The sequence below is a fragment of the Acanthochromis polyacanthus genome, chromosome 4 (assembly GCF_021347895.1).
Source record: "Acanthochromis polyacanthus isolate Apoly-LR-REF ecotype Palm Island chromosome 4, KAUST_Apoly_ChrSc, whole genome shotgun sequence".
Classification (NCBI taxonomy): domain Eukaryota; kingdom Metazoa; phylum Chordata; class Actinopteri; family Pomacentridae; genus Acanthochromis; species Acanthochromis polyacanthus.
In genome coordinates, this window is record NC_067116.1 from 1,821,197 (window position 1) to 1,848,513 (window position 27,317).

Consider the following 27,317-nt stretch of genomic DNA (forward strand, 5'->3'; position numbering starts at 1 on the left):
TTGGTCTCAGGAAAACCTAATAATTGAAAATCAGATTGTGAGTAACACCATCTTCAATGTGAGTAGCCAGGCAGAAAAGACACACAACTATGCCGCATTTTTCAAAACGAAAAGCTGCGATTTTGGAATTGAGCCTGAATCAAAGCCACGTTAATAAGGTTTGTAATAAACTAAACCGTTTGTAAATCAATCAAGAATTGAGCGAGTTACGAGTGTTAAAGTGAGGAAATCGTCCACCTTACCATTGACTACAGTACAGTGCGCCAGAGCAGTCCCCTGTCCTAAGATGGCCGCCAAGTGACGACGCCGCCGACTCCGTCTCGAGACATCTCGCGTTTGTATATATCTATGGGCCTGTCTGCCAAAAAGCCGATCAACTTTTTTTCATTGGCCTGCCAGTCCGTGGCTGGCCTGTCCAGGCAGGCCAATAAGGAGGCAGGCCACCGGGAAAAGTCCCGCCTCTCCCAATTGCCAGTCCGGGCCTGGGTCCGTATCTGTCTGGCAAATGGCAAGTGCCATACGGGTCCGTATCTGTAGACACTACCATATATATATATGAGTCTTATAGAGGATGTATATACACACGTGGACAAAATTGTTGGTACCCCTCAGTTAAAGAAGGAAAAACCCACAATTCTCACTGAAATCACTTGAAACTCACAAAAGTAACAATAAATAAAAATTTATTGAAAATTAAATAATCAAAAACAGCCATTACTTTTGAATTGTTGATTAAAAAAACAAACTAATGAAACAGGCCTGGACAAAAATGATGGTACCTCTATAAAAGATTGAAAACTATTTGACCAGAGTGACATGATTAACTCAGGTGTGTCATTTAATTGACATCACAGGTGTTTCCAAACTCATAATCAGTCAGTCTGCCTATTTAAAGGGAGACAAGTAGTCACCCTGCTGTTTGGTGAAAAGGTGTACACACTGAACATGGACAACAGAAAGCGAAGGAGAGAATTGTCCCAGGACATCCGAAAAAAAATTATAGACAAACATCTTAAAGGTAAAGGCTATAAGACCATCTCTAAACAGCTTGAAGTTCCTGTGACAACAGTGGCTCATATTATTCAGAAGTTCAAGACCCACGGGACAGTAGCCAACCTCCCTGGACGTGGCCGCAAGAGGAAAATTGATGACAAATTGAAGAGACGGATCGTTGGAATTGTATCCAAAGAGCCCAGAGCAACCTCCAAAGAAATTAAAGGTGAACTCCAAGGCCAAGGTACATCAGTGTCAGATCGCACCATTCGTCGTTGTTTGAGCCAAAGTGGACTTCATGGGAGACGACCAAGGAGGACACCACTGCTGAAAAAAACTCATAAAAAAGCCAGACTGGAATTTGCAAAAATGCATGTTGACAAGCCACAAAGCTTCTGGGAGAAAGTCCTTTGGACAGATGAGACCAAACTGGAGCTTTTTGGTAAGGCACATCAACTCTATGTTCATAGACTCAAAAACCAAGCATACGAAGAAAAGAACACTGTCCCTACGGTGAAACATGGAGGAGGCTCAGTAATGTTTTGGGGCTGCTTTGCTGCATCTGGCACAGGGTGTCTTGAAAGTGTGCAAGGTACGATGAAATCTGAAGACTATCAAGGCATTCTGGAGAGAAATGTGCTGCCTAGTGTCAGAAAGCTTGGTCTCAGTCGCAGGTCATGGGTCTTCCAACAGGACAACGATCCAAAACACACAGCCAAAAACACCCAAGAATGGCTGAGAGAAAAGCGTTGGACTATTCTAAAGTGGCCTTCTATGAGCCCAGATCTGAATCCCATTGAACATATGTGGAAGGAGCTGAAACATGCCATTTGGAGAAGACACCCATCAAACCTGAGACAACTGGAGCTGTTTGCTCATGAGGAGTGGGCCAAAATACCTGTTGACAGCTGCAGAACGCTCATTGACAAATACAGAAATCGTTTAATTGCAGTGATTGCCTCAAAAGGTTGTGCAACAAAATATTAAGTTATGGGTACCATCATTTTTGTCCAGCCCTATTTCATTAGTTTGTTTTTTTAAATAATTATGTTAATCAACAATTCAAAAGTAATGGCTGATTTTGATTATTTAATTTTCAATAAATTTTTATTTATTGTTACTTTTGTGAGTTTCAAGTGATTTCAGTGAGAATTGTGGGTTTTTCCTTCTTTAACTGAGGGGTACCAACAATTTTGTCCACGTGTGTACATCGAAGAACTATATCTGAGCCTTTGCTGAGTCTGAGGACGTGGAGAGACCAGTGAGGATATTCTGTGTGCACAAGCATGAATAAATACTTCAGATAGTAAACAGTAACAGAGGAAGAACATCTCTTTATGGAGTTTTAAGACCAGAGAAAATAGGTTGTGAGTAGCAGGTTGATTGGATCATTATTGGTGTGTAGGTTTTCTGTCAGTCTGTTTATTTCTGCATGTGTATGACTGCATTACATGAGACTTTGGATAAACAACATGAACTCCTATGTAAAATGATGAAGGAGAAGTGGGGTTTAACAGTCAGAGGACAAATTCTAGATTTTGTAGTAGAACTGTTGATAGGAAGGATGTTACTCTGGCATCTCTGTGCTTTTTGCATGGGGCTAGTTTGACTCCTAAAGGGGAGCTGAGACCAGCTGTTCACTCTCTGGTGGACAGGACAGACTGGAAGTGTTTGGTGATTTTAACCCTTGTGCGCAGTCCCCGCCTCTGTGGTAAATAAAATGTATTATTTATAAAAATACAGATTTGGACATTATTTACAGCTCTGGTGTTTGTTTTGTTTTCACTTGATGTCATTTTTTTTCTGTGATTTTACAGAATATTACCTGTAATTTACCAAAAACTCAAATAAAAAATATCCAATATTTATTTATTTTCTTTCAAATAACAGCAAAGGTAAAATAATATCTTGAAATATTTTAAAAAAAAAATAACAGTTCTATAAAAACATTTGACAACAAAATTCAGAGTTTCACTGCATTTAAATGAGTTCTATATATACATTTTTACTGTTATTTGAACATTATTTGAAAGAAGAATTATTTATATTTAAGATAGAAAAAATGATAACTAGTTTTTTCAGCTGTCAGTTTGATTATTTTTCCTGTTTTGTTAAATTAGAAATAATATCTGTTAAGAAAAAGGAATCAATTTACATGTTGACAGTTAAAAATCAAATAAAGCAAAACAAAGTTGTAAATAATGTCCACATCAAAAAATAAATAAAAATCTGCATTATAATTTAAATAATTTGTTCTTTTACAACATGTGACCATAAAATGACACTTTTACTGTTTTTCAATCAGCTGAAATAAAATAAAAATATTTTACAGATATTTGCAGGTAAATTTTGTTTTAAAATGTTACAGTATTTGATTGAGTTTTACAGTTTATTTACAGATTTTATTTATTATTTACAGTGCAGGGAGGAAAAGGAAACAGTAGAATTAGTTTAAAATCCAAAAAGCAGCAGTGAGGAAGTGGAGGATTAAAACCTAAAAATGTTCCTGATGAAGAAAAATGAGAAGCAGGAAGAGAAATTCAGATTGAATCCATCAGTGTTTGGTCAAAGAAAGTCTGTAGCTGCTGGTAGATTTAGAATCAATAAAATAAAGCTTTAAAAGACAGAAACAGAACAAACCTGCTGTGTGTTCGGTCCTTGTTTCCAGGTTTCATCCACAGTGTTTGTTGTTGCTGTTGCCGTGGCAACATTTCACCTACTGTTCAGTCGGACACACACACTTCTGTTACACAACTTAAAGCTGCACCTCACAATAACACAAAACATAGTTTAGATTTTTGTGCTTCAACTCGTCAAAGCTGCTCAACCAGTTCTAAAAGTTCAACAAAAAAACACCCTTTTGTTTCATTTGTGACCAAATATTTCACAATAAAAGCATTTTATTTGTTTTATTTTGTATTATTGTGACATTCAGCTACAAATAATTCAGAAAATATCACTAGTTGACTTCTGCTTCATTAACTTTTTCGTTATTGTGCTCAAAAATGAAACTTTCGACGACAGCTTCAGGTTCTACATCTACAAGTAAAGAGTCATGAAAAGAGATTTAAGAACAACTTTAAAAGCCGATGTTAGAACATGTTTATGATCAGAGGTTCCAGTCTGATGTTAACTTACAGTAACTTCAGCTACAGTAATGTAGGTCACTGCTTTAGATGTGATGATGTCCAGATGTGGAGAAGAGGACAACCAGTTACTGAGATGACTTTAACACTGACCTGGAGAGTGTATCTCCTCTATGGAGGCTAATGTTGTTAGCAGCAGCAGCTAAATGATGGTAGCTATGTCACCTTTATTCTAGTCTGTAAAATATGCTCTTATTGTGAAACTCTGCCAGCTGCTTCCTCACAGGTGGAGTCCTGACTGGTTCCAGGAAACAGATCACCTGTCTGAGTGTTCAGGAGCGGACTGGAAACTTTGTTCTTCTTCAGCGCTTTGAATAAAGTGTAAGTTTGCTTTGTTTGCTGCTTTAACTTCAGTAATGTTGCTGTTTGTTTCTGCTCTGTCATGTTTCTACATGTTCACTTCTTATTTCACCACAAACTCTGGATCACTGCTGTTTAAACATCCATCAATATGATTATTAGATTATTGATTCATTGTAATCAGTCAGTATTTCTATTAGATCATTGATTGACTTCAGTCAGTTTGATCAGCTGCTGACGTTTATTTGTTTCTTCACAATACAAACTGTATCATGTCTGTTTTACTTTCGGTTTCTCTGTGAGTCTCTGCAGCTCCATGACTCCATCTGCTGGACTGATAGTAGAAGTGCAGCAGCTGATCTTTTCCAGGAGGATCTGAGTGGATGAATGATGTTTGTTTCCTGTGCAGGTGAAGGTAGAAAGTGTGTGTGAGCTGCTGTGAGTTGAGCATCATGGATGAGTGTGAGGACAGAGAGGAGGGAGTCCCTCCCTCTAAAAGCTCTCTGTGTGGGGAACAGGAGAACCAGAGCAAAGCTCAGAGGTGAGACCACCATCTCTAACTGTCCAGGACTCTGCTGCATGTCAGAGCTCAGCATCACATCACTGCTGCATCATCATTGACAGGAATCCACCTGGACCTGGACCTGGACCTGGACCTGGACCTGGACCTGGACCTGGACCTGGACCTGGACCTGGATCTGGACCTGGACCTGCATCCAGCTGTGTGTCCTTAAAGAGTGACCATTCGATGGGTCGCTTAATTAACTTGAAAGATGATCAACCTCCTGCTGCAGAGAAGTAAGCTGTGAAATCAAACTACTGAATGTTGTGTCAAATGTTCTGTCATTGTTCCAAAAACGTTCCATCATTAAATCACTCTGAAACTCTGCTACAAGGTTCATGTCTGAAAGAAATTAAAATGAAATTCTCTTACTGGTGGGTTTCCTCTTTATCTACCAGAATCCATCAGAGACCAGAGTCCTCTGGACCTGGACCTGCATCCAGCTGTGTGTCCTTCAGGAGTGACTGGTCTAAGGAGTTTCATATTGATTTTAAAGGAGAACCAGGTCCTGCTGCAGAGGGGTAAGATGTTCAGAACAAGGTTTCAGAGCTGCTAGTTTGATCACAGATTGGCTCCTCATCAAACAGAACAAATGTTTTGAAGAAGTGATGCTGATAATGTGAACATCATCCACAGAGACATTAAAAACAGAACCAGGTGGATCACAGCAAGAACTCTGAGTTCACTGAAATATCAAGAAATAGTTTCACTGGACAAAACTCCAGTTCTGTGATCATAAAAGCCTTGTTAGCCTTTATGTTAGCCTAAATGATAGCTTGTATATTAGCCTATATGCTAGAAGGAACGTTGAACTCCTATAAACAGTCCTGAAAGAGGTTCTACAGGGACGGTTCCTGTAGTGAGAACAAAGATTGATGATGAATCAAAATGAAGCGAAAGTTCCTGCAGTGGAAAACAGACTAATGTTGGAATCTCTAATGAACATCATGGACCTTCAGCTGGTGTTTGTCTCTGTGTGATAAAGTGAGAGTTAACTGTTGATGTTGATCCACAGAGTGGAGCAGCAGAACTCAGAGGTTCCCAGAGCTCAGTCTGTCCAGCAGCATCACCTGGACTCCATATTCATGGTGAGTTCATGGACAACAAGTTGTTCTCCATCTGCTGTGTTCAGGCGTCTCCATGCTGCTCTTTGTAGACCAGTGGACTGTCAGTGTGTCCAACATGGATCTGATGTTTGGCTCCATGATTTGACTCTGATGGACTCATTGACACATTTCTCTGTTCCAGCTGCTGGAGGACAACATGGTGACTTTTGTGAAGAAGGAGCTGAAGAAGATGCAGAAGGTCGTGAGTCCAGATTACCCAGAATGCTCAGAGAGTCAGAGGGAGGATGAGGAGGAGTTGGAGGGTGATGATGAAGATGAGAGGAGCAGCCGAGAGATGTTTGAGCAGATCACAGTGTTGTTCCTGAGGAGGATGAAGCAGGAGAAGCTGGCTGACTGTCTGCAGAGCAGTAAGAGGATTTGTGTAAAGACTGAAGCTGCTGATCAACAGAACATTTACTAAAGTCTCTGAATATCTTCACACAATCAGTCTTTAGGAGGATGAACTGCTGCAATGTTTACTGTCATTTATTCATTGATCTCATGTTGTTCCTTCATTCAGAACTTGCTGCTCCAGTTTGTGGACGTAAACTTAAATGTTCTCTGAAGAAGAAGTTCCAGAGAGTGTTTGAGGGCATCGCTAAAGCAGGACAGAAGACCCTCCTGAATGAGATCTACACAGAGCTGTACATCACAGAGGGAGGGACTGCAGAGGTCAATGATGAACATGAGGTCAGACAGATTGAAGCAGCATCCAGGAAAGCAGACAGAGCAGAAAGAAGCATCAGACCAGAAGACATCTTTAGAGGCTCACCTGGAAGAGATGGACCAATCAGAACAGTGATGACACAGGGAGTGGCTGGCATCGGGAAAACAGTGTTAACACAGAAGTTGACTCTGGACTGGGCTGAAGACAAAAGCAACCAGGACATCCACTTCATGTTTCCATTGACTTTCAGAGAGCTGAATGTGCTGAAAGAGAGAAAGTTCAGCTTGGTGGAACTTGTTCATCACTTCTTCAGTGAAACCAAAGCAGCAGGAATGTGCAGCTTTGAAGACTTCCAGGTTGTGTTGATCTTTGACGGTCTGGATGAGTGTCGCCTTCCTCTGGACTTCCACAACAATGAGGTCCTGACTGATGTTAGAGAGTCCACCTCAGTGGATGTGCTGCTGACAAACCTGATCAGGGGGAATCTGCTTCCCTCTGCTCGCCTCTGGATAACCACACGACCTGCAGCAGCCAATCAGATCCCTCCTGACTGTGTGGACATGGTGACGGAGGTCAGAGGGTTCACCGACCCACAGAAGGAGGAGTACTTCAGGAAGAGATCCAGAGATGAGGAGCAGGCCAGCAGCATCATCTCCCACATGAAGACATCACGAAGCCTCCACATCATGTGCCACATCCCAGTGTTCTGCTGGATCACTGCTACAGTTCTGGAGGAGCTGCTGAGAAGCAGAGAGGGAGGAGATCTGCCCAGAACCCTGACTGAGATGTTCATCCACCACCTGGTGGTTCAGACCAAAGTCATGAAGGTCAAGTATGATGGAGGAGCTGAGACAGATCCACACTGGAGTCCAGACAGCAGGAGGATGATTGAGTCTCTGGGAAAACTGGCTTTTGAGCAGCTGCAGAAAGGAAACCTGATCTTCTATGAGTCCGACCTGACAGAGTGTGGCATCGATATGAGAGCAGCCTCAAAGTACTCAGGAGTGTTCACACAGATCTTTAAAGAGGAGAGAGGGCTGTACCAGGACAAGGTGTTCTGCTTTGTTCATCTGAGCGTTCATGAGTTTCTGGCTGCTCTTCATGTCCATCAGACCTTCATCAACTCTGGAGTCAACCTCCTGGAAGAACAACTAACAACATCTCGTTGGTCTAAACTGTTCAGACAGAAGATAGATCCAACACTTTTCTACCAGAGAGCTGTGGACGAGGCCTTACAGAGTCCAAACGGACACCTGGACTTGTTCCTGCGCTTCCTCCTGGGTCTGTCACTGCCGACCAATCAGAATCTCCTACGAGGCCTGCTGACACAGACAGGAAGTCTCTCACAGACCAATCAGAAAACAGTGGAGTACATCAAGAAGAAGATCAGTGAGAACGTGTCTGCAGAGAGAAGCATCAATCTGTTCCACTGTCTGAATGAACTGAAGGATGTTTCTCTAGTGGAGGAGGTCCAACAGTCCCTGAGATCAGGACGTCTGTCCACAGATAAACTGTCTCCTGCTCAGTGGTCAGCTCTGGGCTTCATCTTACTGTCATCAGGAGAACATCTGGACGTGTTTGACCTGAAGAAATACTCTGCTTCAGAGGAGGTTCTTCTGAGGCTGCTGCCAGTGGTCAAAGCCTCCAAGAAAGTTCTGTAAGTAGTTGGAGACTGAAGATACTTTTTCATTTTCCTGCTGTTTTATCAGTATAATCTGCTTTTTCTCTTTTCAGACTGAGTGGCTGTAATCTGTCAGAGAGAAGCTGTGGAGCTCTGTCCTCAGTCCTCAGCTCCCAGTCCTCCAGTGTGACAGAGCTGGACCTGACTAACAACAACCTGCAGGATTCAGGAGTGAAGAGTCTTTCTGCTGGACTGGAGAGTCCACACTGTAAACTGGAAGCTCTCAGGTCAGGACTCATCAACCTGTTCAACTGATGACCATTTAAAATGTGTTTTTATTCATGATGAACAGAACAGCTGAGGTGGGAGGTTTTCTGTATTTCTATGACTCACATCAGTTCTGTTACTGACCTTTAGCTCCAGTTTCTCTTAATGAGGCCTCTTCCACTACAGGAACTTAACAACCTGGAACCTGCATCACAGAACCAGAACCTGTAAGAACCTGTACAGTCTTGGTTCCAGGTTCTGTTTTAGTTTCCACTGTTTTACAAATAGAATCTTTCAGACAGACAGACAATGACAGACTTCAGGTCTGTCAGAAATGATGGAGTGAAGCAGCAGCCCTGCAGGTGAGGACAGTCATCATGACTGTTGATAAGCAGTGTCCTCATGTCCTCTGGTCTGTGGGTAAGGTCAGTCCAGTCTTCCTGCTGCTGATGGCTGAGTCCCTTCAACTGAAGTGTTGGTGAAGGATAGAACATCCATCCAACCTGTGGTGAGCTTCATGGTCTCTCTGCTCTCCCTGAAGAGGAGCTACACCCTCATAGGGACCCTATGACCTTTTTCAGATGAGAGGCTGTTAAAGGTTGTTGGTTCCTTTCAGACTGTAGGGACTGAGAGCCAATCACTGGGCAGCAGAGTGTCTCCTGAGACTGAGAGAGAATGAAGAGTCCAGCTCACTGACGCTATGAGGAGTCCAGACTTCATCAAGAGTGGAGATAAATATTTTAAACACGAGTTTGGAGATCCTTAGTCTGGTTCCAGTGGGATTCATGTGAGTGAAAACCAAAGCCTGAGTCTCAACAGCACAAGAAGAAACAAGAAAAGCACTCATGGAGCGCAGTACTCCACCAACACTGTTCATTCCCCCATATGGCATTGTCAGAAATGCAGCATATTTTTTGTAGAAATGCAGCATTTTATTACTATTGTTATTACTGATGATCAGAAATGACGGCACTATAGAATGTGTCCATCCATTCTCTATACACCGCTTTATCCTCACTAGGGTCATGGGGGGTGCTGAAGTCTATCCCAGCTGACTCGGGTGAAGGCAGGGGACACCCTGGACAGGTCACCAGTCTGTCTCAGGGCTACATATACAGACACACAATCACACTCACAATCACACCTACGGACAATTTAGAATAACCAATTAACCTCAGCATGTTTTTGGACTGTGGGAGGAAGCCGAAGTACCCGGAGAAAACCCACGCAGAACATGCAAAATCCATGCAGAAAGATCCCAGGCCCAGGCCGGGATTCGAACCAGGATCTTCTTGCTTCAAGGCGAAAGTGCTAACCAGTACACCACTGTGCAGCCCCGCACTATAGAATGTGTCCTTTAAATATAGATGTACCCACAAAGAAAATGAACTAAGCACAGACGTGTTATGTATGTGTACGTTAGGGTGACCATACGTCCTATTTTGCCCGGACATGTCCTCTTTTGAGAGGCTGTCCGGCCTGTCCGGCCGGCGTTTATAAAGTCCTTCAAATGTCCGGGTTTTTGATCCCCTAAATTCCACATAACGCGAAACCGCCGCGTCGCACAGTGCCGCGCTCTTGAATCGTACTGCGCAGCGCTTAGAACCCATTCTCTTCTATCAGACAGTTTCCACTGCACACGCTGCGGAGCGCCAGCGCCGCGTCTCTGAAGCGCCGGCGCGCGCCACGGCGCTGGAGATTCGCTTCCTCGCAGGCTGACAGGCAGGTAGACACACTGCGAGAGAGCACTCGAACAGAAAGAAAATGCCAAAACGCAAATGTCATTTCACTGATGAAATGCGACAAAAGTACCCCTGTTTTCGTCCGGGTCGTGTCAAATGGGAGGCAGAATGTACAGTCTGCAAAGCTGGGACTTATGTCTCTGTAGCTAATAAGAAAAGGAAAAAGAAGGAAATAAAGGACTGTTGACTTGAGGCATTATTTCTATATTTTTTTCATTTGCCATTAGACACATTATTTTGAAGAATGGGCTAACTGAACATTGAAGAATAGGCTACCTCTCTTTTTTCTTTTTGTTTAATATTTTGAGGCATTATTTCTATTTTTACATAATTGATAATTGGGAGGTTATTTTGAAGAATGGTACTCTACCTCACTTTTCCTAACTAAGGTTTGAGTGTCAGACTTAAAGCTGCTGTCCGGAGTTTGAATCGCAGCATCTCCCAGAACACTGTTGGTCCCTCCCTCTGATTTCGTCCCTTTATTTGTGCACGCGCGGAGTACATGAGAGAAGTGCCCGGAGTGCTGCAGCTTCTTGCCTGTTTTGCTGTTTTCCACTCTTCTACATTTAGTACATTTAGTAAATAATAAAGGAATTACGTTAGAATGCTGTATTGAGTCTAACTTGTCCTAATACCAAAATAACATGAATCTGCTAGGACGAACTAGTAAAGTTTCAATATGTGATTACACTCATGTATCCCTCTGGATGACGTTGTTTATCAAACTTAGTGCATTTACGCGTGTATATGTGTTACATTGTTTATTTATTTCTATCTAGAGTTCAGAATTGCATGACTCCTCTGACGAAGAGTATGTCCCAGACGCCCCAACATCTTCCTCCAGAGGTCGGGCATCTAAACGAAGCCGTCAGGCGGGCTATGGAGGCCGTGGTCGGGGAGCGACGCGAGCACCCCGAGCCAAAAAACGTCCTGCAGTCTCTTGGCCTGACAAGCCGTGGGATTGCTAACTTTTCTGGAAGTTGCTGATCCCTGATGCTCTCTCCTCCACAAGCAAAACAAATGTGCGCGCGGTTGCGTAGTGCGTAGCTCGCCCACCTCTGCATGGGCTTGCTTGCTGTGCGCGTAACCGTTGATTGACAGCATGACAAAGCTGAAGCTCGAACTTGATTGGTCGGCAGCAACCGGCGCTTTTTGGAATAACATGGGGGTCTATGAGAGGAAGGCGGAGCTCAGGAATAAATTTTCATATCGCGTTATACTAACTTTATATTATAGTATCGAACTAGACTAACACATTTAAGCTTTGTTAAAAAATGATACATAAATTGAAAACAAACGGAAACTCCGGACAGCAGCTTTAAGAGAGATGATTATTTCTTATTTTGTTAAACATCTGAATCCATGTGTTCCTACACAACTTGAGTCAATAACTATTAAAGACTAGAGCATGCCATACTTGTATGTGACTGATTATATTGTTTAGGAGAATTGCTTTAATAAATATATTATTTATAAAGCAACTGTTTGTGAGTGTTTTGGGCTATTTTTCTGTATATCCAGATAAAGTGTTCTTTTCTGGGAAATTCAGAATATCTGTTTAACTGAGTTCGAAGCACAGAAAGCCCCCTGACCCACGGAAAACCCCTATAAAGGGGGGGGGACTGAAAATTTTTCGTGCGCGACCTGGAAGTGTGTCCTCTTTTCAGAGAAACAGAATATGGTCACCCTCGTGTACGTTACGTACGGATATTGAATTGTGTGACCTACATATGTGTAAATTAGTTTTACAAAGGTCTGTTGATCACTTCATCACTTTCTGCAAGGCTTTGTTTTGCTCGTGTTGAAACAACCGTTCCCTCCATGCTTTTATTTTGAAGGTGTATTTTTTTTTTTAATGTTATGGACTTTTATTTTTCCACCATTCCAGCAGCACAGGAAGTGTTTATCTAAGAAGCGGTGTCTTGACATGAGGAAGAAGCTGCCGAAAAGTCTGAAAATTCACATAAGGATGGAAGGACAACTCAGAAACACCCTCACAATTTAATCAATTGTTTCTTGTATCATTTCCAATGGATAAGTCAGTAGTAGGATCACAATCATGTGACCGTCATCAGGCAGCTGATGCAGCGTTCACTTCTTGTCATGGTTACAGTGACGCCGTGCCGGCCGCTATCTTTCAGTGGGAAATCCTGAACAAATCCATGGATCCAGTCTATAAGCCGCATCACTGCCGAAATCTAATGAGGTGGTCCTTGTGTCATTTCTGACCTTCCCTGAAAGTTTCATCCTAATCCGTTGGACAAACATACGCCTATCGTCACATAAACGTTCCTTGGTGGAGTAATGAAGGAACATGAACAACAAGGACTGGAGATCAGAAGATGTTTGTTCTGTAACATCAGAGAATCAAATCAGAATCAAAAATAAAGGTGGACAAAGAAATGAGTGAAAAAATCCAACATTATAATCACAGTAATGAACGATACTGACCTTTATTGGATTCATTTCTTCTTGTTTGGTCTGAATTCTTCATTTAGTAAATCTAAACTGTCAGTTTGTTTTTATGAATCTGATCAAATACTTTACTTCTCAGCTTCAAAGTAATCTGATTACTGTAATGTGCTACACTTTGAATTATTTTCACATTTATATAATATTTCAGAGGACTGTCCTCATTGCTGCTGTATTCTGGACATAGTGGGATGTATTTGTTGTTAAATTCACTGCTGTCTTTTCAACAGGACAGAAAATACTGAACTTAATGTTTTACTTCTTTTCTTGTCTTTGTCTCTTCAGACTGAGTGGCTGTAATCTGTCAGAGAGAAGCTGTGGAGCTCTGTCCTCAGTCCTCAGCTCCCAGTCCTCCAGTGTGACAGAGCTGGACCTGACTAACAACAACCTGCAGGATTCAGGAGTGGAGAGTCTTTCTGCTGGACTGGAGAGTCCACACTGTAAACTGGAAGCTCTCAGGTCAGGACTCATCAACCTGTTCAACTGATGACCATTTAAAATGTGTTTTTATTCATGATGAACAGAACAGCTGAGGTGGGAGGTTTTCTGTATTTCTATGACTCACATCAGTTCTGTTACTGACAGTGGCGTGCACAGATAGACACCAGGTGGTGCTAGAGCACCTGCCCCTTACCCTCAGTATCAAGCAGGTGTCCTCCACGTCTCAACGTTCTAAAAAAATATTTAACCATTAAACACACACACAGACACACACACACATGACCCGTGCCGTGACTCCCCCCATCTCGTAACGTGAACACCACCATCCAGGTAACACCTAAATGAATCCAGTGTTTTGTTCATCAGCCTCAGTTGTCACACGGTGCATTTATTACTCCGCCAAGGAACGGCAGAGTTATGTAACGATCGGCGTACGTTTGTCTGTGAATCTGTTAATCTGTTTGTCTGTCTGTGTGAAACGTTCCTCAAAAACGGACTAATGGATTTGGCACAAATGATTAAACTGTGGGCTGTTTCTGAGTCCCGCTACATATTTAGGTCACGTATGAAGCAAACCCCAGACAGACAATGGTGAAGCTCCTGATGGTTCACAAAGCCTTTATTTATGTTCAGCCGTCAGCCCTATTTTGAACATAAATTCACCTTTCTGTCCTTCACTCCTTTCTTGTCTCCATTCCAGCTGCTTCTAAGTTTAAACACATCCTTTACTAGACAGCAACAGTGGAACCGTTTTCTTTCATCTTTATGTGAATTTTCTGACTTTTCAGCATCGTCTTCGTCATGTCAAGAAACCTCTTCTTAGATAAACACTTCCTGTGCCGCTGGAATGGTTACAAAATAAAAGCCCTTACCTTTAAAAATGCACCTTCAAAATAAAAGCACGGAGGGAACGGTAAATTTAACAGTAGCAAAACAAAGGCTTGCCAAAAGTGATGAACTGATCAACAGACCTCTATAAAAGTAATTTACATGTGATTTGGTATGAACACATAACATGTACATGCATAACACATGTCTGTACTCAGCACAAGGTCATTTTTTATTAAATATTTCATCCATCAGAAATGATCCATCAACTGAGCAGCCTTGGCAGAGTACTGCGCTCTCTGAGTGCTTTTCCAGTTTGTCTCTGTTGTGAAGTAGCCTGTCTCATGTAGCGCTAAACAACCGTGTCTAAATTAGCCAGCTGCCCACCTGCTTAACTCATTGGCTGCCAGCTGTTTTCAGAGCAAAGAGCCCCCTACTGCCAGAGTTTTTAAGAATTTTGACAGATTTTTCAAGATCTACAGAATATCAAGTTGTAAGACTACATAAACATTGAAACTATCGAAAGAAAGGGTAGATTCTCTTCTTTCATCAGGAAAAAACAGTTTGTTTCTAGCATTTTTGGTTCTAAAGTTATCGGCAGCAGAACATAGGGTCGTTTCAGCAAAAACACCCGTTTTTGACCAAAAAACAGAGATAACGAGCTTTTTCTGCAGAGAGGCACATCAATCACTTTGACGCCAATATTTTTTGGTTCAGTGACATCCCACACAACTGAACAGTTGTTTACTTATATGAAAGAACAAAAACAACTCGGAAAAAGCATTTTGAGGTCAACTTTTTAACCTTTTGTTAGCTAAATCATTTATTTACAAACAAACAACACAAGTCAACATTTTGGTTCAGAACAATACATCTTACAAAATATAAACAAAATGTTTTTGTGTGTGTGTGTGTGTGTGTGTGTGTGTGTGTGTGTCTCTGTGTGTGTATGTGTGCTCGCTCTAAACTCATCTGACTCGGCTTCGTCAGATGAGCTCAAGAGAGCGGTGGTGGCGAAACAGAAACCTAGCGCGGCTTTGATCGCCAGCAGCTGTTGGCAACGGCACTTTTTGCTGTCGCCCCACCATGGTCACTGTCTTTGTCATTTTTTTGGCCCACCGCAACACTCTCACGTTCCAAAACTCCAGGATTTTCACCGACAAGCTCCGCCAGACTATCCTGCAGCCCCCCCAGTCAAAAAACATGATTGACGTCTATAGACTTCATTGGCAGCGAATGAGTTAACAAGCTCAACACTACCCATAATAATAATCAATGAACTGACAAAACATGACGACGATGACCTCACAACCAGTGTTATTTGGTGAATTGGTACAGCATATGATCAGTATACTATAACTGAATATTTAGTTTGTGTAGGTTTATTATTAGCCTGCAGTAGGTTGAGGCAACACTTGCTGTGACTAATTTGCTAAATGACAAAAAGAAAAAGTAGTTTTCTGCCTTGTTGTAGCCTAATGTCAGGAATCAGTCTGGATGTTGTCGATCTCTTTTAATTTACCAATTTTTAAGGTACAATGTTTTATTGACTCTTTGTGTGTCATTATTAAGATGTTAAAATGAATGCCGTTACAGAAAATGTGTTCCTGATTTTGTTATTTTTTCAGATCTCACACTGTTATATTCAGCCGGTGGTTCTACACGCTGCACAAGGTGCCCTTTTTTTTCACTGAGCACCTGCCCCCCAAAATGTCTGTGCACGCCACTGGTTACTGACCTTTAGCTCTAGTTTCTCTTAATGAGGCCTCTTCTACTAAAGGAACTTTACAACCTGGAACCTGCATCACAGAACCAGAACCTGTAAGAACCTGTACAGTCTTGGTTCCAGGTTCTGTTTTAGTTTCCACCATTTTACAAAATAGAATGTTCCAGATAGACGTCAATGAAAAGGAAACACCAGAACAAACATTTAGTGTTTGATGTTTGTTTGATGACTAAACTCTGCAGTTCAGCTGTTGGACAAGAAGCAGGAAGGAGAAGATGTGGAGAACAATGTTCAAATGTTTGACCACCTGAACAGTCCACCTTCTCACCAGCAGAGATTCTGATTGATCCTGATGACTCTGTGATTCCTGATCACCTGATAGGTGGACTTACTGCTGCTGTATTCTGGACATAGTGGGATGTATTTGTTGTTAAATTCACTGCTGTCTTTTCAACAGGACAGAAAATACTGAACTTAATGTTTTACTTCTTTTCTTGTCTTTGTCTCTTCAGACTGAGTGGCTGTAATCTGTCAGAGAGAAGCTGTGGAGCTCTGTCCTCAGTCCTCAGCTCCCAGTCCTCCAGTGTGACAGAGCTGGACCTGACTAACAACAACCTGCAGGATTCAGGAGTGGAGAGTCTTTCTGCTGGACTGGAGAGTCCACACTGTAAACTGGAAGCTCTCAGGTCAGGACTCACACTTTGAAAGTGAAAGAAAATGAAAGATTGATTCTTTATTTGCTTCAGATGCATCAAATCTGCACCAAAATGTATCTAAAAGACAAAGAAGAAAAGAGAGAGAAACATCCAGCCAAGTGTTGTCCATCAGGTTTGTGTTGTTTTGTGTGTGCAGGCTGTCAGGCTGTCTGCTCACAGAGGAAGGCTGTGCTTCTCTGGCCTCAGCTCTGAGCTTCAAGACCTCAAATCTGAGAGAGCTGGACCTGAGCTACAACCATCCAGGAGACTCAGGAGAGAAGATGCTGAGAGCTAAAGTGGAGGATCCACACTGTAGACTGGAAACTCTCAGGTACAGACAGACAGACACTCTCAGGAAGCTTTTAGCCTACCTTAACACAAAGAGTGGAAGCAGAAGAACACTGTTAGCTCAGCTACACACCATGACTGAAGGGAAGAGGAAACTGTTAGCGTAGCTTAGCACATGGACATGACAGACAGGGAACCTTTTAGCCTAGCTCCAGGAAACATCAATGAGTAAAGCTGAATAATGAGTGTAAACTGAGCTGGAACGTGACGAGCACAGGACAGGACTTTAGAGATGCTGCATTCAGGTGTCTGTGTCTCCATGTTGGACTGGTCCTTTATCAGTGGAACAGTGTGAGAGCCATGTAACGTCCATGTGTGCTGCTGAAAGAGTCTCTGCTGCTCTGACCGTCCTCCTCCTTTCAGGGTGACGCCTGCTGGAGTCCGATGGTTGACACCAGGTCTGAGGAAGTGTAAGTGTGTTTTAATGGATTGATGGAAACAAAGCAGCACATTCAAGCATCTTCAAAGTGTCACATCTCTGAGGTCATCATCAAAGCTTTAATACTGATCACATGATCCATCAATAACTGCAGCTGTGTTGTGTTTGTTCTCTCCATCAGATTCCTGTCAACTCACAGTCGACACAAACACAGTACACAGAAACCTCAGACTGTCTGACAACAACAGGAAGGTGACATTAGTGGAGGAGGATCAGTCGTATCCTGATCATCCAGACAGGTTTGAATACTGGTTTCAGCTGCTGTGTAGAACTGGTCTGACTGGTCGCTGTTACTGGGAGGTGGAGTGGAGAGGAGAGGTTGAAATATCAGTGAGTTACAGAGGAATCAGAAGGAAAGGAGACAGTGATGAATGTGTGTTTGGACGTAATGATCAGTCCTGGAGTCTGATCTGCTCTGATTATGATGGTTACTCTGTCAGACACAATAACAGAAAAACATCCATCAGTTCCTCCTCAGACTCTCACAGAGTTTCAGTTTATGTGGACGTTCCTGCTGGAACTCTGTCCTTCTACAGAGTCTCCTCTGACTCTCTGATCCTCCTCCACACCTTCAACACCACATTCACTCAACCTCTCTGTCCTGGATTTGGGTTCTGGTTCTATCCTGGTTCCTCAGTGTTTCTGTGCTGAGTTCAGGCTCCAGAGTCTCCTCCTGTCAGAGAAACAGTGTTGAACAGATAGTTGAGTCTCTCCATGACTCTGTCCCTCACAAACATGTTTTCACATTCATGGATTAAATCTAATCTTCTTCCTCTTCAAAGATGAAGTTGTGATTCTTCCAGGAGCCAAATGTGGTGTTTGCATCTTTTTCCAGTCAAATGTTGAGAGTGAAAATCAGGATGTGGTGTTCCTCTGACGCTCACTTGAACTAAAAGCATTTGAGCTGCACAAAGTGTGAAATGAGAGAGGAAGCAGTGAATCTACAAACTGCTGACAGACTTTCACACATTATTGTCCAGAGAAAATCAGGTTTTTGTGCAAACAACTGTGCAAACTCTGTTTTATAATCTAATATTGTTATTGTATTCATTTGTTCCCTTTTTTCTTTTTAGAACAAACAGACATTTAAAATCTTTTCCTGTAAAAACATCTGATGATTATTTAGCTCACAGAGTTTTAAAACCTTCACAAAGCAAACAGAAATCACACAAACATCCAGTTAACACGACGTGTTTTCATCTGAATATTCTTTCTATTCAGACATTCTAGTTTCTTTTATGCACTTTAGTCTTGAAGCAATGAGGACAAACCTACATTATTATTAAATCTCTCTTTTTATCCAACAGGAAATCTAAATTCTTCCACATATTTTAGACTTTCTCTCTAAAAACAGGACAAAAGAAGCTACAAAAATATGAATGTAAAAGCTGAATCAGTCTGAAAACTAAACACAAAACTAATCTGCAGCGTTTAGTTCTGATCAATAATCAGTTTTTTACAGATTTCTGGTGCTTGGTGGACTGAAGGAACGGCGCCTCCTGCTGGAGTCTCAGCAACAAGAATTAAATCACATGTTCTGAAAATGAGTGAAATGATTCTTAGTTTGAACAGGAATAGAATAAAAGAGCAGGATTTCATGTTTTTTCTCAGTGTGTCGACCTCTTCTACCAACAAAAATCACATTAAAACATGAGAGAAGCAGTTTTTGTGTTTTCAATTCATAAATATTTTGAAGAGAAGGTTCTGAATAAACTGTGGTTAGAAGAAACATTTTAGCCGCTAACGTCCACGATATTAAAGATTACAAACATCTGCATCACCTGTAATGTTAACAAACACACAGATCAATATTTACATATATATTAGAGATGTTAAATATTTATCTCTATATACCGACCAGCCCCCCCTGCCTACCATCCTGCCCTTGGAATGAATAGTTTTGTTGAGCAGCCTTTGAACTGATCTCTGGTCTGTTCTGATGTTGGACTTGTTTGTTCCTCAGAGCTGCATCAGACTGTTCTGGACACTTTGTCTTGTCCTGTTAGTTCACTTCCTCCTGTTTCATCAGTTTCTTTGTTCAGTTTATCCAGTTTCAGGTTGTTTTTTTGTATGTTTCCTCTTTTGAACTTCGTTGTTTGTTTTTGCAGTCGCAGCAGTTTTGTTTGTTTCTGGAATGAGTTTGGTTTATTTTCTCCTCAGTCCAGTTTGAACATTTCTGTATTGATTTAGTTCCTGCTTTGTTTAATAAAGTCCTTTTGAATCCTCGCTAGTGTCCACCAGTTCTGCCCCCATGACGTCTAAATCAAAGGGTCAGAGGACGTGGTGGTGATCTGGTGATTATTAAGGATTGTTTCCACTTCACAGAGCAATGTGTTCAGACTACAGACAGACCCATATGGTTTTTTCAGGGCCGATACCGATTATTAGTCATCAAGGAGGCCGATAACTGATATTTGGAGCCGATATTCATTTGCAGTAAAAGTGAAAATATTGGCGTCAAAACTTTGATTAATACAAACTCCAACACTTAACTTGGTTTAAATGCCTTTAAGCACATGTTTATTAAACAGCTTTTTACATTTGCAGCATGTTAAAGGTTGTTTTTTTATCTTAGACAACAGACATCTTGGTTTCAAAATCCTAACAAAGTGCAGGGAGCTCCCAGGCTCAGCAGCATGTCTCAGAAAGTTCAATGAAAAATTCAACAAATAAACAGCTCCCCAAAGTTTTCTACAGTAAATAAAGTTTTTCAGAATTTCAATAGAACTGAAATGTTATTTTATCTTTCACTGTCTTTGTTTTAAGTTCAAAGTGCAGGGAGTTTCCAGGCTCAGCAGCATGTTTTTCTGACTCCTTTGGGCCTTTTTGGTGGCATTCTCAGTGAAACTCATTAAAAAAACATCCAATGAGTCAGTATCTGAAGGTTGTTATAATGAAAAAAGCGTGTTTTTAAAATAAATATCCATACATCGATAAGGAGCTCTTACAAACACATCTACTCTCTCATACGCTCAACAGCGCCCCCCGAGTTTGCATGTTCTCCTTGTGCATGCGTGGGTTTTCTCCGGGTATTCCAGCTTCCTCCCACAGTCCAAAAATATGCTGAGGTTAATTCATCATCCTAAATTATCCGTAGGTGTGAATGTGAGTGTGATTGTGTGTCTGTATATGTAGCCCTGTGACAGACTGGTGACCTGTCCAGGGTGTCCCCTGCCTTCACCCGAGTCAGCTGGGATAGAATCCAGCACCCCCCATGACCCTAGTGAGGATAAAGCGGTGTATAGAGGATGGATGGATGTTTGTCTCCAGGTTCAGGGTGAAGATCATAGAGATGATACAGTGACCTACAGCACTCTCAGCACTTCCTCCACCTCTGCTGGAGCCTCCACTGATCCCAGGAACCTCTACGCCTCCATCAACAAGACCAACACATAAGAGGCCACAGTGTAGCTACATCTCTAATCATTACATTTGTTTCACACTGATAAATTATCGCTTCAAGCTTCTGATTACTTCATACTAGTATGGGACATTTTTCTTTGCATCTCAAAGCTTATAAATAAAACGATCATTTATCTGATAATCAGTTATTTAGTCTGTTTACTTTGTTTGAAACATGATATAGAACATATTTCAGTTACTTTCTATGTTGTAGGGACATCACATGCAATACTAACATGTTTTTCCGTCTTTTTCCAAGAACTTAACGTTTTATTGTTGCTGTAACACTTTGTTGTCCACTAGGTGGTGTAGTAGATTCACAGTATCAAACTCTAAAAGTGGATTCATGTGGCTGCTTCCTGTGCACAAGACACAAAAAGGAATATGATGTATTTTTAGAAACTAACTTCATTTCACTGATGTAAATTTAGTGTTTAATTTGTTCAACAGACTGGATTTAGTGAATCTCATTCCTCTATTTGAAGACACCTGCACAGGCACATCCTCACCGTTCTCAAAGCGCCACCAATCCAACCTTGAAATATCTCTCAAATAGCGAGCTAGATACAGGAAAGTCCCCCAATATTTGGACAGGGACACAGTTTTTGTCCCTTTGCCTCGGTAGCCCACCACAGTGGAGTTGAAATGAAGCATCAAGATGTGATTAAAGTGTAGGCATTAGTTTGGATTCAAAGGCTTCAACCAAAAATCTTGCATTCACCGTTGGGGAGCTAAATACATGTTTGACACAGTCGGTCTAATTTCACAGCCAAAACCAGGCTATGGTGAGTGTTTAAGCTTACAGCTGTTATTGCTCACTATGTAAGAAGTTGTTGATTAAAAAATGTCTGAACACTGCAGAGGTGTGGAATCACTTCTTTGTAGTTGGCTGCACCTTTGAAAGTCATTTTTTCAGCAGTAGAAACGGGGTTGGTCATTTTTTATACAGTTTGAGCAGAAATCTGGTGAGTTTTCATGCTTGTTTTACATGTATTTAGAAATGATTGATGTTGGAGTCATGTTTCTCTAAAGGAAAGAGTGTTGTAAAGGTGAAAAGAATCAAATAACATCAGTTTCCACTCATCTTACACAAAGGTTTCTCTGACTCCAAATAAAGGACTTTAAATGGGAACAATTCATACACATTTCCACTTTTACTACATTTTGCTGCTGTACACATTTTAATGCAGTCAAAGTGATTTATTTTTTACTAAAACTGAATATCCCCCGTGGGCCGGGGGTGGTCCTCCGGGGGGTCCGGTCCGGCCCTCGGGGTGTGGAGATTGTAGAGGGGACGTTGTCTGTGGATTGTGGATTGGTGGAGCTGTGGGTTTGGAATCGTTTCTAGACCGTGGCGGGTTGCTTTGGTCGTGAGGTGCTGGATTCTTCATTGTTCTTTTGTCGCTTTGTGTCTCATTTTTCTATGACTTTGTCTCGTTTCGTGTTTCCTTTTTGCTCGCTTGTGTTTTTTCGTTTTATTTTTGTCATTTTGTATTTTGCTTTTGTCAGTTGTGTAATTTTTTTCTCATTTTTTTGTTTCTTGATTTTTTGTCTGTAATTTTTTGTCTAATTTTTAGGCTCTTTTCTGATTTGCTTTGTGTCATTTGTCTTATTTTTTGTCATTTTGTTTCAATAAAAAAAACAGAATATGTGAATGATTCTTCCACCTCTGTTCATCATCAAATATCTGTCCTTTAGTCAACATTACTCTTTAAATGTCAGGACTGATCCCAAAGGCAAAATATGGTGACCTGTCCAGGGTGTCCCCTGCCTTCACCTGAGTCAGCTGGGATAGACTCCAGCCCCCCCCCATGACCCTAGTGAGGATAAAGTGGACAACAAAGAGCCCGGCTGACCCCCTCCTTCTTGTCTGTATATGTAGGCCTTCATGTGTGAGAAATGACGCTTCCCTCTAATCTACTGGGTTTGTACAGACACAGTTTTTATTTTTATATAACAGACTGAAGGAAAAATTGTAGGTAATAGGTCATTTTGAACCAACATACAGAAGGTCACCCTTTGACCCCAATTGAAGACACACAGAAGCACACCAACTGCTCAGACAGACAACTATTTGCTGATACAGCAACAATAACAAGGTTAGATCTGCCTCTTTTCTCTCTCAGACAGTAGAAACCCTACAAGGACAGAGAGACTCCTCAGAGTTGATACTGGCTTTGTCTGCATATGCGGTCCTTGCTGTATCATTTCTCCTGAATTCAGTAAAGCATTTTTCTCTACATCAGTCATCTGAGTCTCCTGAGTGTTCCTGAGTTCACTTCCTGAGGTTCCTCACCAGACATCCAGAAATTCTCTAACAAACTGGCGTCACGAACAGGATCTCCAAACAACAAAGACTGGTAAGTGTGCAAATTTTAATACATTTGGCAACCTACCATGTCTGAGTTTGGTGAGATTATGTACCTGTTAAAAATTTCTAACCAAATTTAGAAGTAATATTACACCTGTGATCATCAGATAGCCAATTTGGACATTGAATGCTAGTCGGCTGCCCCATGAGGCGAGTCCGGCGCCTTACGCATGTGGATTTCAGTTAGATGTTCAGTGTCCACTGCTGAAAAAGGCAGTGTTGTAGTGTTGTGTAGTAGGATCGAGAAGAATACCTGGGTCGCCCTTCAGGGAAGGGTAGACTGGACCTTAGGGGACACCCTATAAGTGTCCACTGCTGAAAAAGGCAGTGTTGTAGTTGAGGGGGTGTTCGGCCTTTGGTTCGGCGGGTTTAAGCCTCCGGGGAATACTTTCCCTGAGCTCGGTCGTGCGCAGACCTACAAATTCAATACGTTGAATTTTGTACTCAGATCCAAAACTTGAAAATCCACATTAAATTTGAGGAAACTCCATTTGATCTGACAAAAGTTTACAGAATGATTTTCACTTTCAGAGAAGAATTGTGAGTTTTTCCAAAAGAGAAAGGTTGAGACACTCACAGAGGCTCAAATGTATGGAATAAGATTACTGTCAAAAGTATTCATCCACGATTCTAACCATTCGTATTCGTAATGTTAAACATTTGTATGTTAATAAAAAATTTGTACACAAAATTCTGCTGTCATATGCATGAGTTTGATAAATTAAGGGTTAGGATTGTTTTTACGAGTATGAACCTAAAAGTTGTGAGTGCAACTCTAATTTCTACGACTACGAAGTCTTCCCTGTGAGGACGAATTCAAGTTTATGGGTACGAGTAGAAAAATACTGGAATGACGTCACATAGGTCACAGGGGAACGTAATCGAACACCGATTGCTCCAAACGCGCATGCGCCATTTATAAAGAGTAGACGCCGGGTGGACCCGGTGGACCTACCGGGGCAGGTGACGCCTCACAGGTCAAGTAAATAACACATCCAACTTCTTGTAATTTATTTATTTCATGAAACTGTACTGTTTTAACTGATATACAGTTTATGGACGAAAGACGGTACTGCTTAGCTTGCACGCTAACGAGCCGGGCCGGTGACACATTAGCCTTCTAATGCAAGGAGGCTAATGAGGAGGCTTAATAACAAAACAAACATAATTTGAGATTATGGATCGTGGCAATTGGCGTATGAATCAGCCCATTGTACAGCCTAAATTGCTGTAAATTAAGTCCAGTTTTAGTTCTTTGCAAACTCAGACACGTGCATTAGTTTAGTTTGCAATGAATCTGGCGGAGTTCGGTAAAGTTGGAAAGATATTCACAGATTCGGACTTCCGGCATCAATAACTCATGAGATATATGTTGTCAAAACATGAACGATGCCTCTTTCAAATCGTTGTAAGGTAGACAATGTGCTACAAGGCCAATTTTATCAAAAGTCGCTGTATTTCAAGCTACAGAAATAACATTGGCGTCTATGAGCAGCCGGCGGTGCAACGAGTGAACAGGGACCGTCTGCAAATAGCAAAACCGCTGCAACAGCGAAAAGAGACACTACACATTTATTCAATAACTTCACTGTAGAAGAATACCTGGGTCGCCCTTCAGGGAAGGGTAGACTGGACCTTAGGGGACACCCTGTAAGTGTCCACTGCTGAAAAAGGCAGTGTTGTAGTTGAGGGGGTGTTCGGCCTTTGGTTCGGCGGGTTTAAGCCTCCGGGGAATACTTTCCCTGAGCTTGGTCGTGCGCAGACCTACAAATTCAATACGTTGAATTTTGTACTCAGATCCAAAACTTGAAAATCCACATTAAATTTGAGGAAACTCCATTTGATCTGAGAAAAGTTTATAGAATGATTTTCACTTTCAGAGAAGAATTGTGAGTTTTTCCAAAAGAGAAAGGTTGAGACACTCACAGAGGCTCAAATGCAGTTGAGAAGAATGTGTGTCCTCCCCCAGGATCCGAATGGACATTTTATAAACATTTATTTGAGTGAATTGCTACAGAAGCTGACGGCATTCTGATTCTGGGAGGAGATTTAAATATCCGCCTTGACCCATCTGCTGATTGAACTCACCCCTAGAGTGTGCTAAATAAAAGAAGTAACAACATCAAGGCAACATGAAGGAGTTGGGACTCCTTGATGTTTGGAGAGAGTTGAACCCAGCAGCAAGGATTACAGCTTTTTCTCCCATCCCCACAATTATTACTCAAGAACAGACTATTTTTTGATGTTTCAAAATGATTCTCACAAAGTGATAAGTTGTAAAATAGGAGTCATGGATCTATGGGATCATGCCCCAATATACTTGGAAGTAATATTTAGTAAAGAGAAACGAGAAACCTCATGGAGATTAAATACAAGTATTTTAAAGTCAGTTAGCGAGCAAATTAGGGAAGATATAAAAAATGATATCTTGGATAATGACAATGAAGAAGTATCTCCTGTTATGTTTTGGGACGCATTAAAGGAGTCATTGGAGGAATGATAACTGGCTATAGCTCAAACCTGAAAAAGAAACGGAACAAGGAATTCAATATTGTCCAAATACAGCTGAAGAATTTAGAAAAGGCCCACAAAATGAATGCAGCTAAGAGCTTGAAAACAGAATTGGATAAAGTAAGAAACAAAATGAACAATATTCTTTCAGAGGAAATCAAGAAGAAAATGACATTCCTACAGCAAAGTTACTATGAAACAGGAGGACGTGCAGCTAGACTATTGGCTTATAAATTAAAAAACAGCAAATAGAGAATACTATTCACAAAATAAGGGATCCTCACACAAACCAATTAGTAAATAAATTGGAGAATATACAAGAAACATTCCTGTCGTTTGACAAACATTTATATTCCAGCCCATGGTGGATAGCAGCTTAATGAATGCATTTTTAGATACAATTCAACTACCTAAAGTAACTGAGGAACAAAACAAGATTCTCATATCAGAAATAACTGAAGTGGAACTTAGAAAGGCCATCTCTGAGTGTAAAACCAGCAAAGCACCAGGACCTGATGGGTTTCCCTCAGAGTGGTAGAAAGAGATGAAAGACCTCGTGGTTCCAATCCTGAAAAAAACATTGAATTCTATTATTCAGAATGGAATAATGTCTCCATCCTGGAGTGAGGCGTCTATATCCCTAATAGTTAAGGAAGGGAAGGACAGAATGGAAAATTACCGCCCTGTAAGTGTCCTCAATCAAGATTACAAGATATTTACACATATTCTTTCTAAAAGGCTAGAGAATATACTGCCTGAAATAATGAGTTTAGATCAGACAGGTTTTGTTAAAAAGAGACAATCGCAGGATAATATTCATTGAACTTTACAAATTATAGATCATATAAATAGAAACCAAACTGAGATGGAGCTTATCAGCCTTGATGCAGAAAAGGCCTTTGATCGGGTTCATTGGCAATTTCTATAGAAAGTTCTGAGAAACTTTGGATTTGACCAATCATTGATAAAAGTAATTCAAACACTATATAAATGCCCAAAAGCAAGAATAAAGGTAAATGGAGCACTTTGAAAAGCATTTGAAGTCAAAAGAGGAAGCAGACAAGGATGTCCAAGCAGTCCTTTACTATTTGCTGTTTTTATGGAGGCACTGAGTCAGGGCATGACTCAAAGTACAAGGATCAGAGGAGCTGAACTGTTTGGACGAGAACAAAAGATTTCACTTTTCACGGATGATGTCTTCATTTATTTGTCAGAACCAGATTCTTCCTTTCAGTATCTCCTCTCATTCTTGGAGACATTTGGGTCAGAATCCGGTTAGAAGCTCAATATTGCTAAAACACAAATACTTAGTTTGAATTATAAGCCCAGTCAACTATTGACTGCCAAGTCTGATTTAAACTGGAAATTGGACTTTATAAAGTATCTTGGTGTTAATATTCCAAAAGATCTGTCTAAATGATATGATATTAATTTTAAGCTGCTGCTTCAACAGATTCAGAAAGATATTAAAAGATGGGACCTCATACCACTGTTAAATTCTGATTCACGAGTAGATATTGTAAAAATGAATATCCTCCCAATACTGCTGGATTTATTCCAAACTCTTCCAGTTGATTTCACAGATAAGCAATTCAACCAATGGGATAAAATCATCTCCAGATTTGTGTGGCAGGAAAGAAAACCAAGAGTGCGCCTTAAAACTCTTCAATTAGCAAAAGA

The 27,317-nt window shown here is 41.2% G+C and overlaps 1 protein-coding gene and 1 long non-coding RNA gene across 15 annotated transcripts in view; one reads left to right on the forward strand and one right to left on the reverse strand.

Moving 5' to 3' along the window:
• LOC127533519 (NACHT, LRR and PYD domains-containing protein 12-like) overlaps positions 1-27,317 on the forward strand; it is a 204,279-nt gene that overhangs the window by 20,588 nt on the left and 156,374 nt on the right. The window contains exons 1-12 of one of the 7 annotated variants that reach the window (XM_051946706.1): positions 4,712-4,980; positions 5,064-5,237; positions 5,400-5,522; positions 6,017-6,089; positions 6,250-6,475; positions 6,628-8,431; positions 8,509-8,682; positions 13,162-13,335; positions 16,384-16,557; positions 16,724-16,897; positions 17,278-17,324; positions 17,475-17,653. In XM_051946706.1, coding sequence (XP_051802666.1) covers positions 4,892-4,980; positions 5,064-5,237; positions 5,400-5,522; positions 6,017-6,089; positions 6,250-6,475; positions 6,628-8,431; positions 8,509-8,682; positions 13,162-13,335; positions 16,384-16,557; positions 16,724-16,897; positions 17,278-17,324; positions 17,475-17,653 — 3,411 coding nt within the window. In that variant the 5' untranslated portion in view covers positions 4,712-4,891. Of the gene's footprint in view, positions 1-4,365; positions 4,461-4,711; positions 4,981-5,063; positions 5,238-5,399; positions 5,523-6,016; positions 6,090-6,249; positions 6,476-6,627; positions 8,432-8,508; positions 8,683-13,161; positions 13,336-16,383; positions 16,558-16,723; positions 16,898-17,277; positions 17,325-17,474; positions 19,580-27,317 lie in introns of those variants that run through there. The other 6 variants (XM_051946707.1, XM_051946704.1, XM_051946705.1 and 3 more) reach the window with 6 other exon arrangements.
• Positions 1-27,317, reverse strand: part of LOC127533549 (uncharacterized) — a 217,560-nt gene that overhangs the window by 11,622 nt on the left and 178,621 nt on the right. Inside the window, exon 1 of one of the 8 annotated variants that reach the window (XR_007941285.1) lies at positions 3,634-3,682. The exons of 6 other annotated variants lie outside the window; for them this stretch is intronic. This is a non-coding gene — a long non-coding RNA (uncharacterized LOC127533549). Of the gene's footprint in view, positions 1-3,633; positions 3,718-27,317 lie in introns of those variants that run through there. One more of the 8 variants, XR_007941281.1, reaches the window with a different exon arrangement.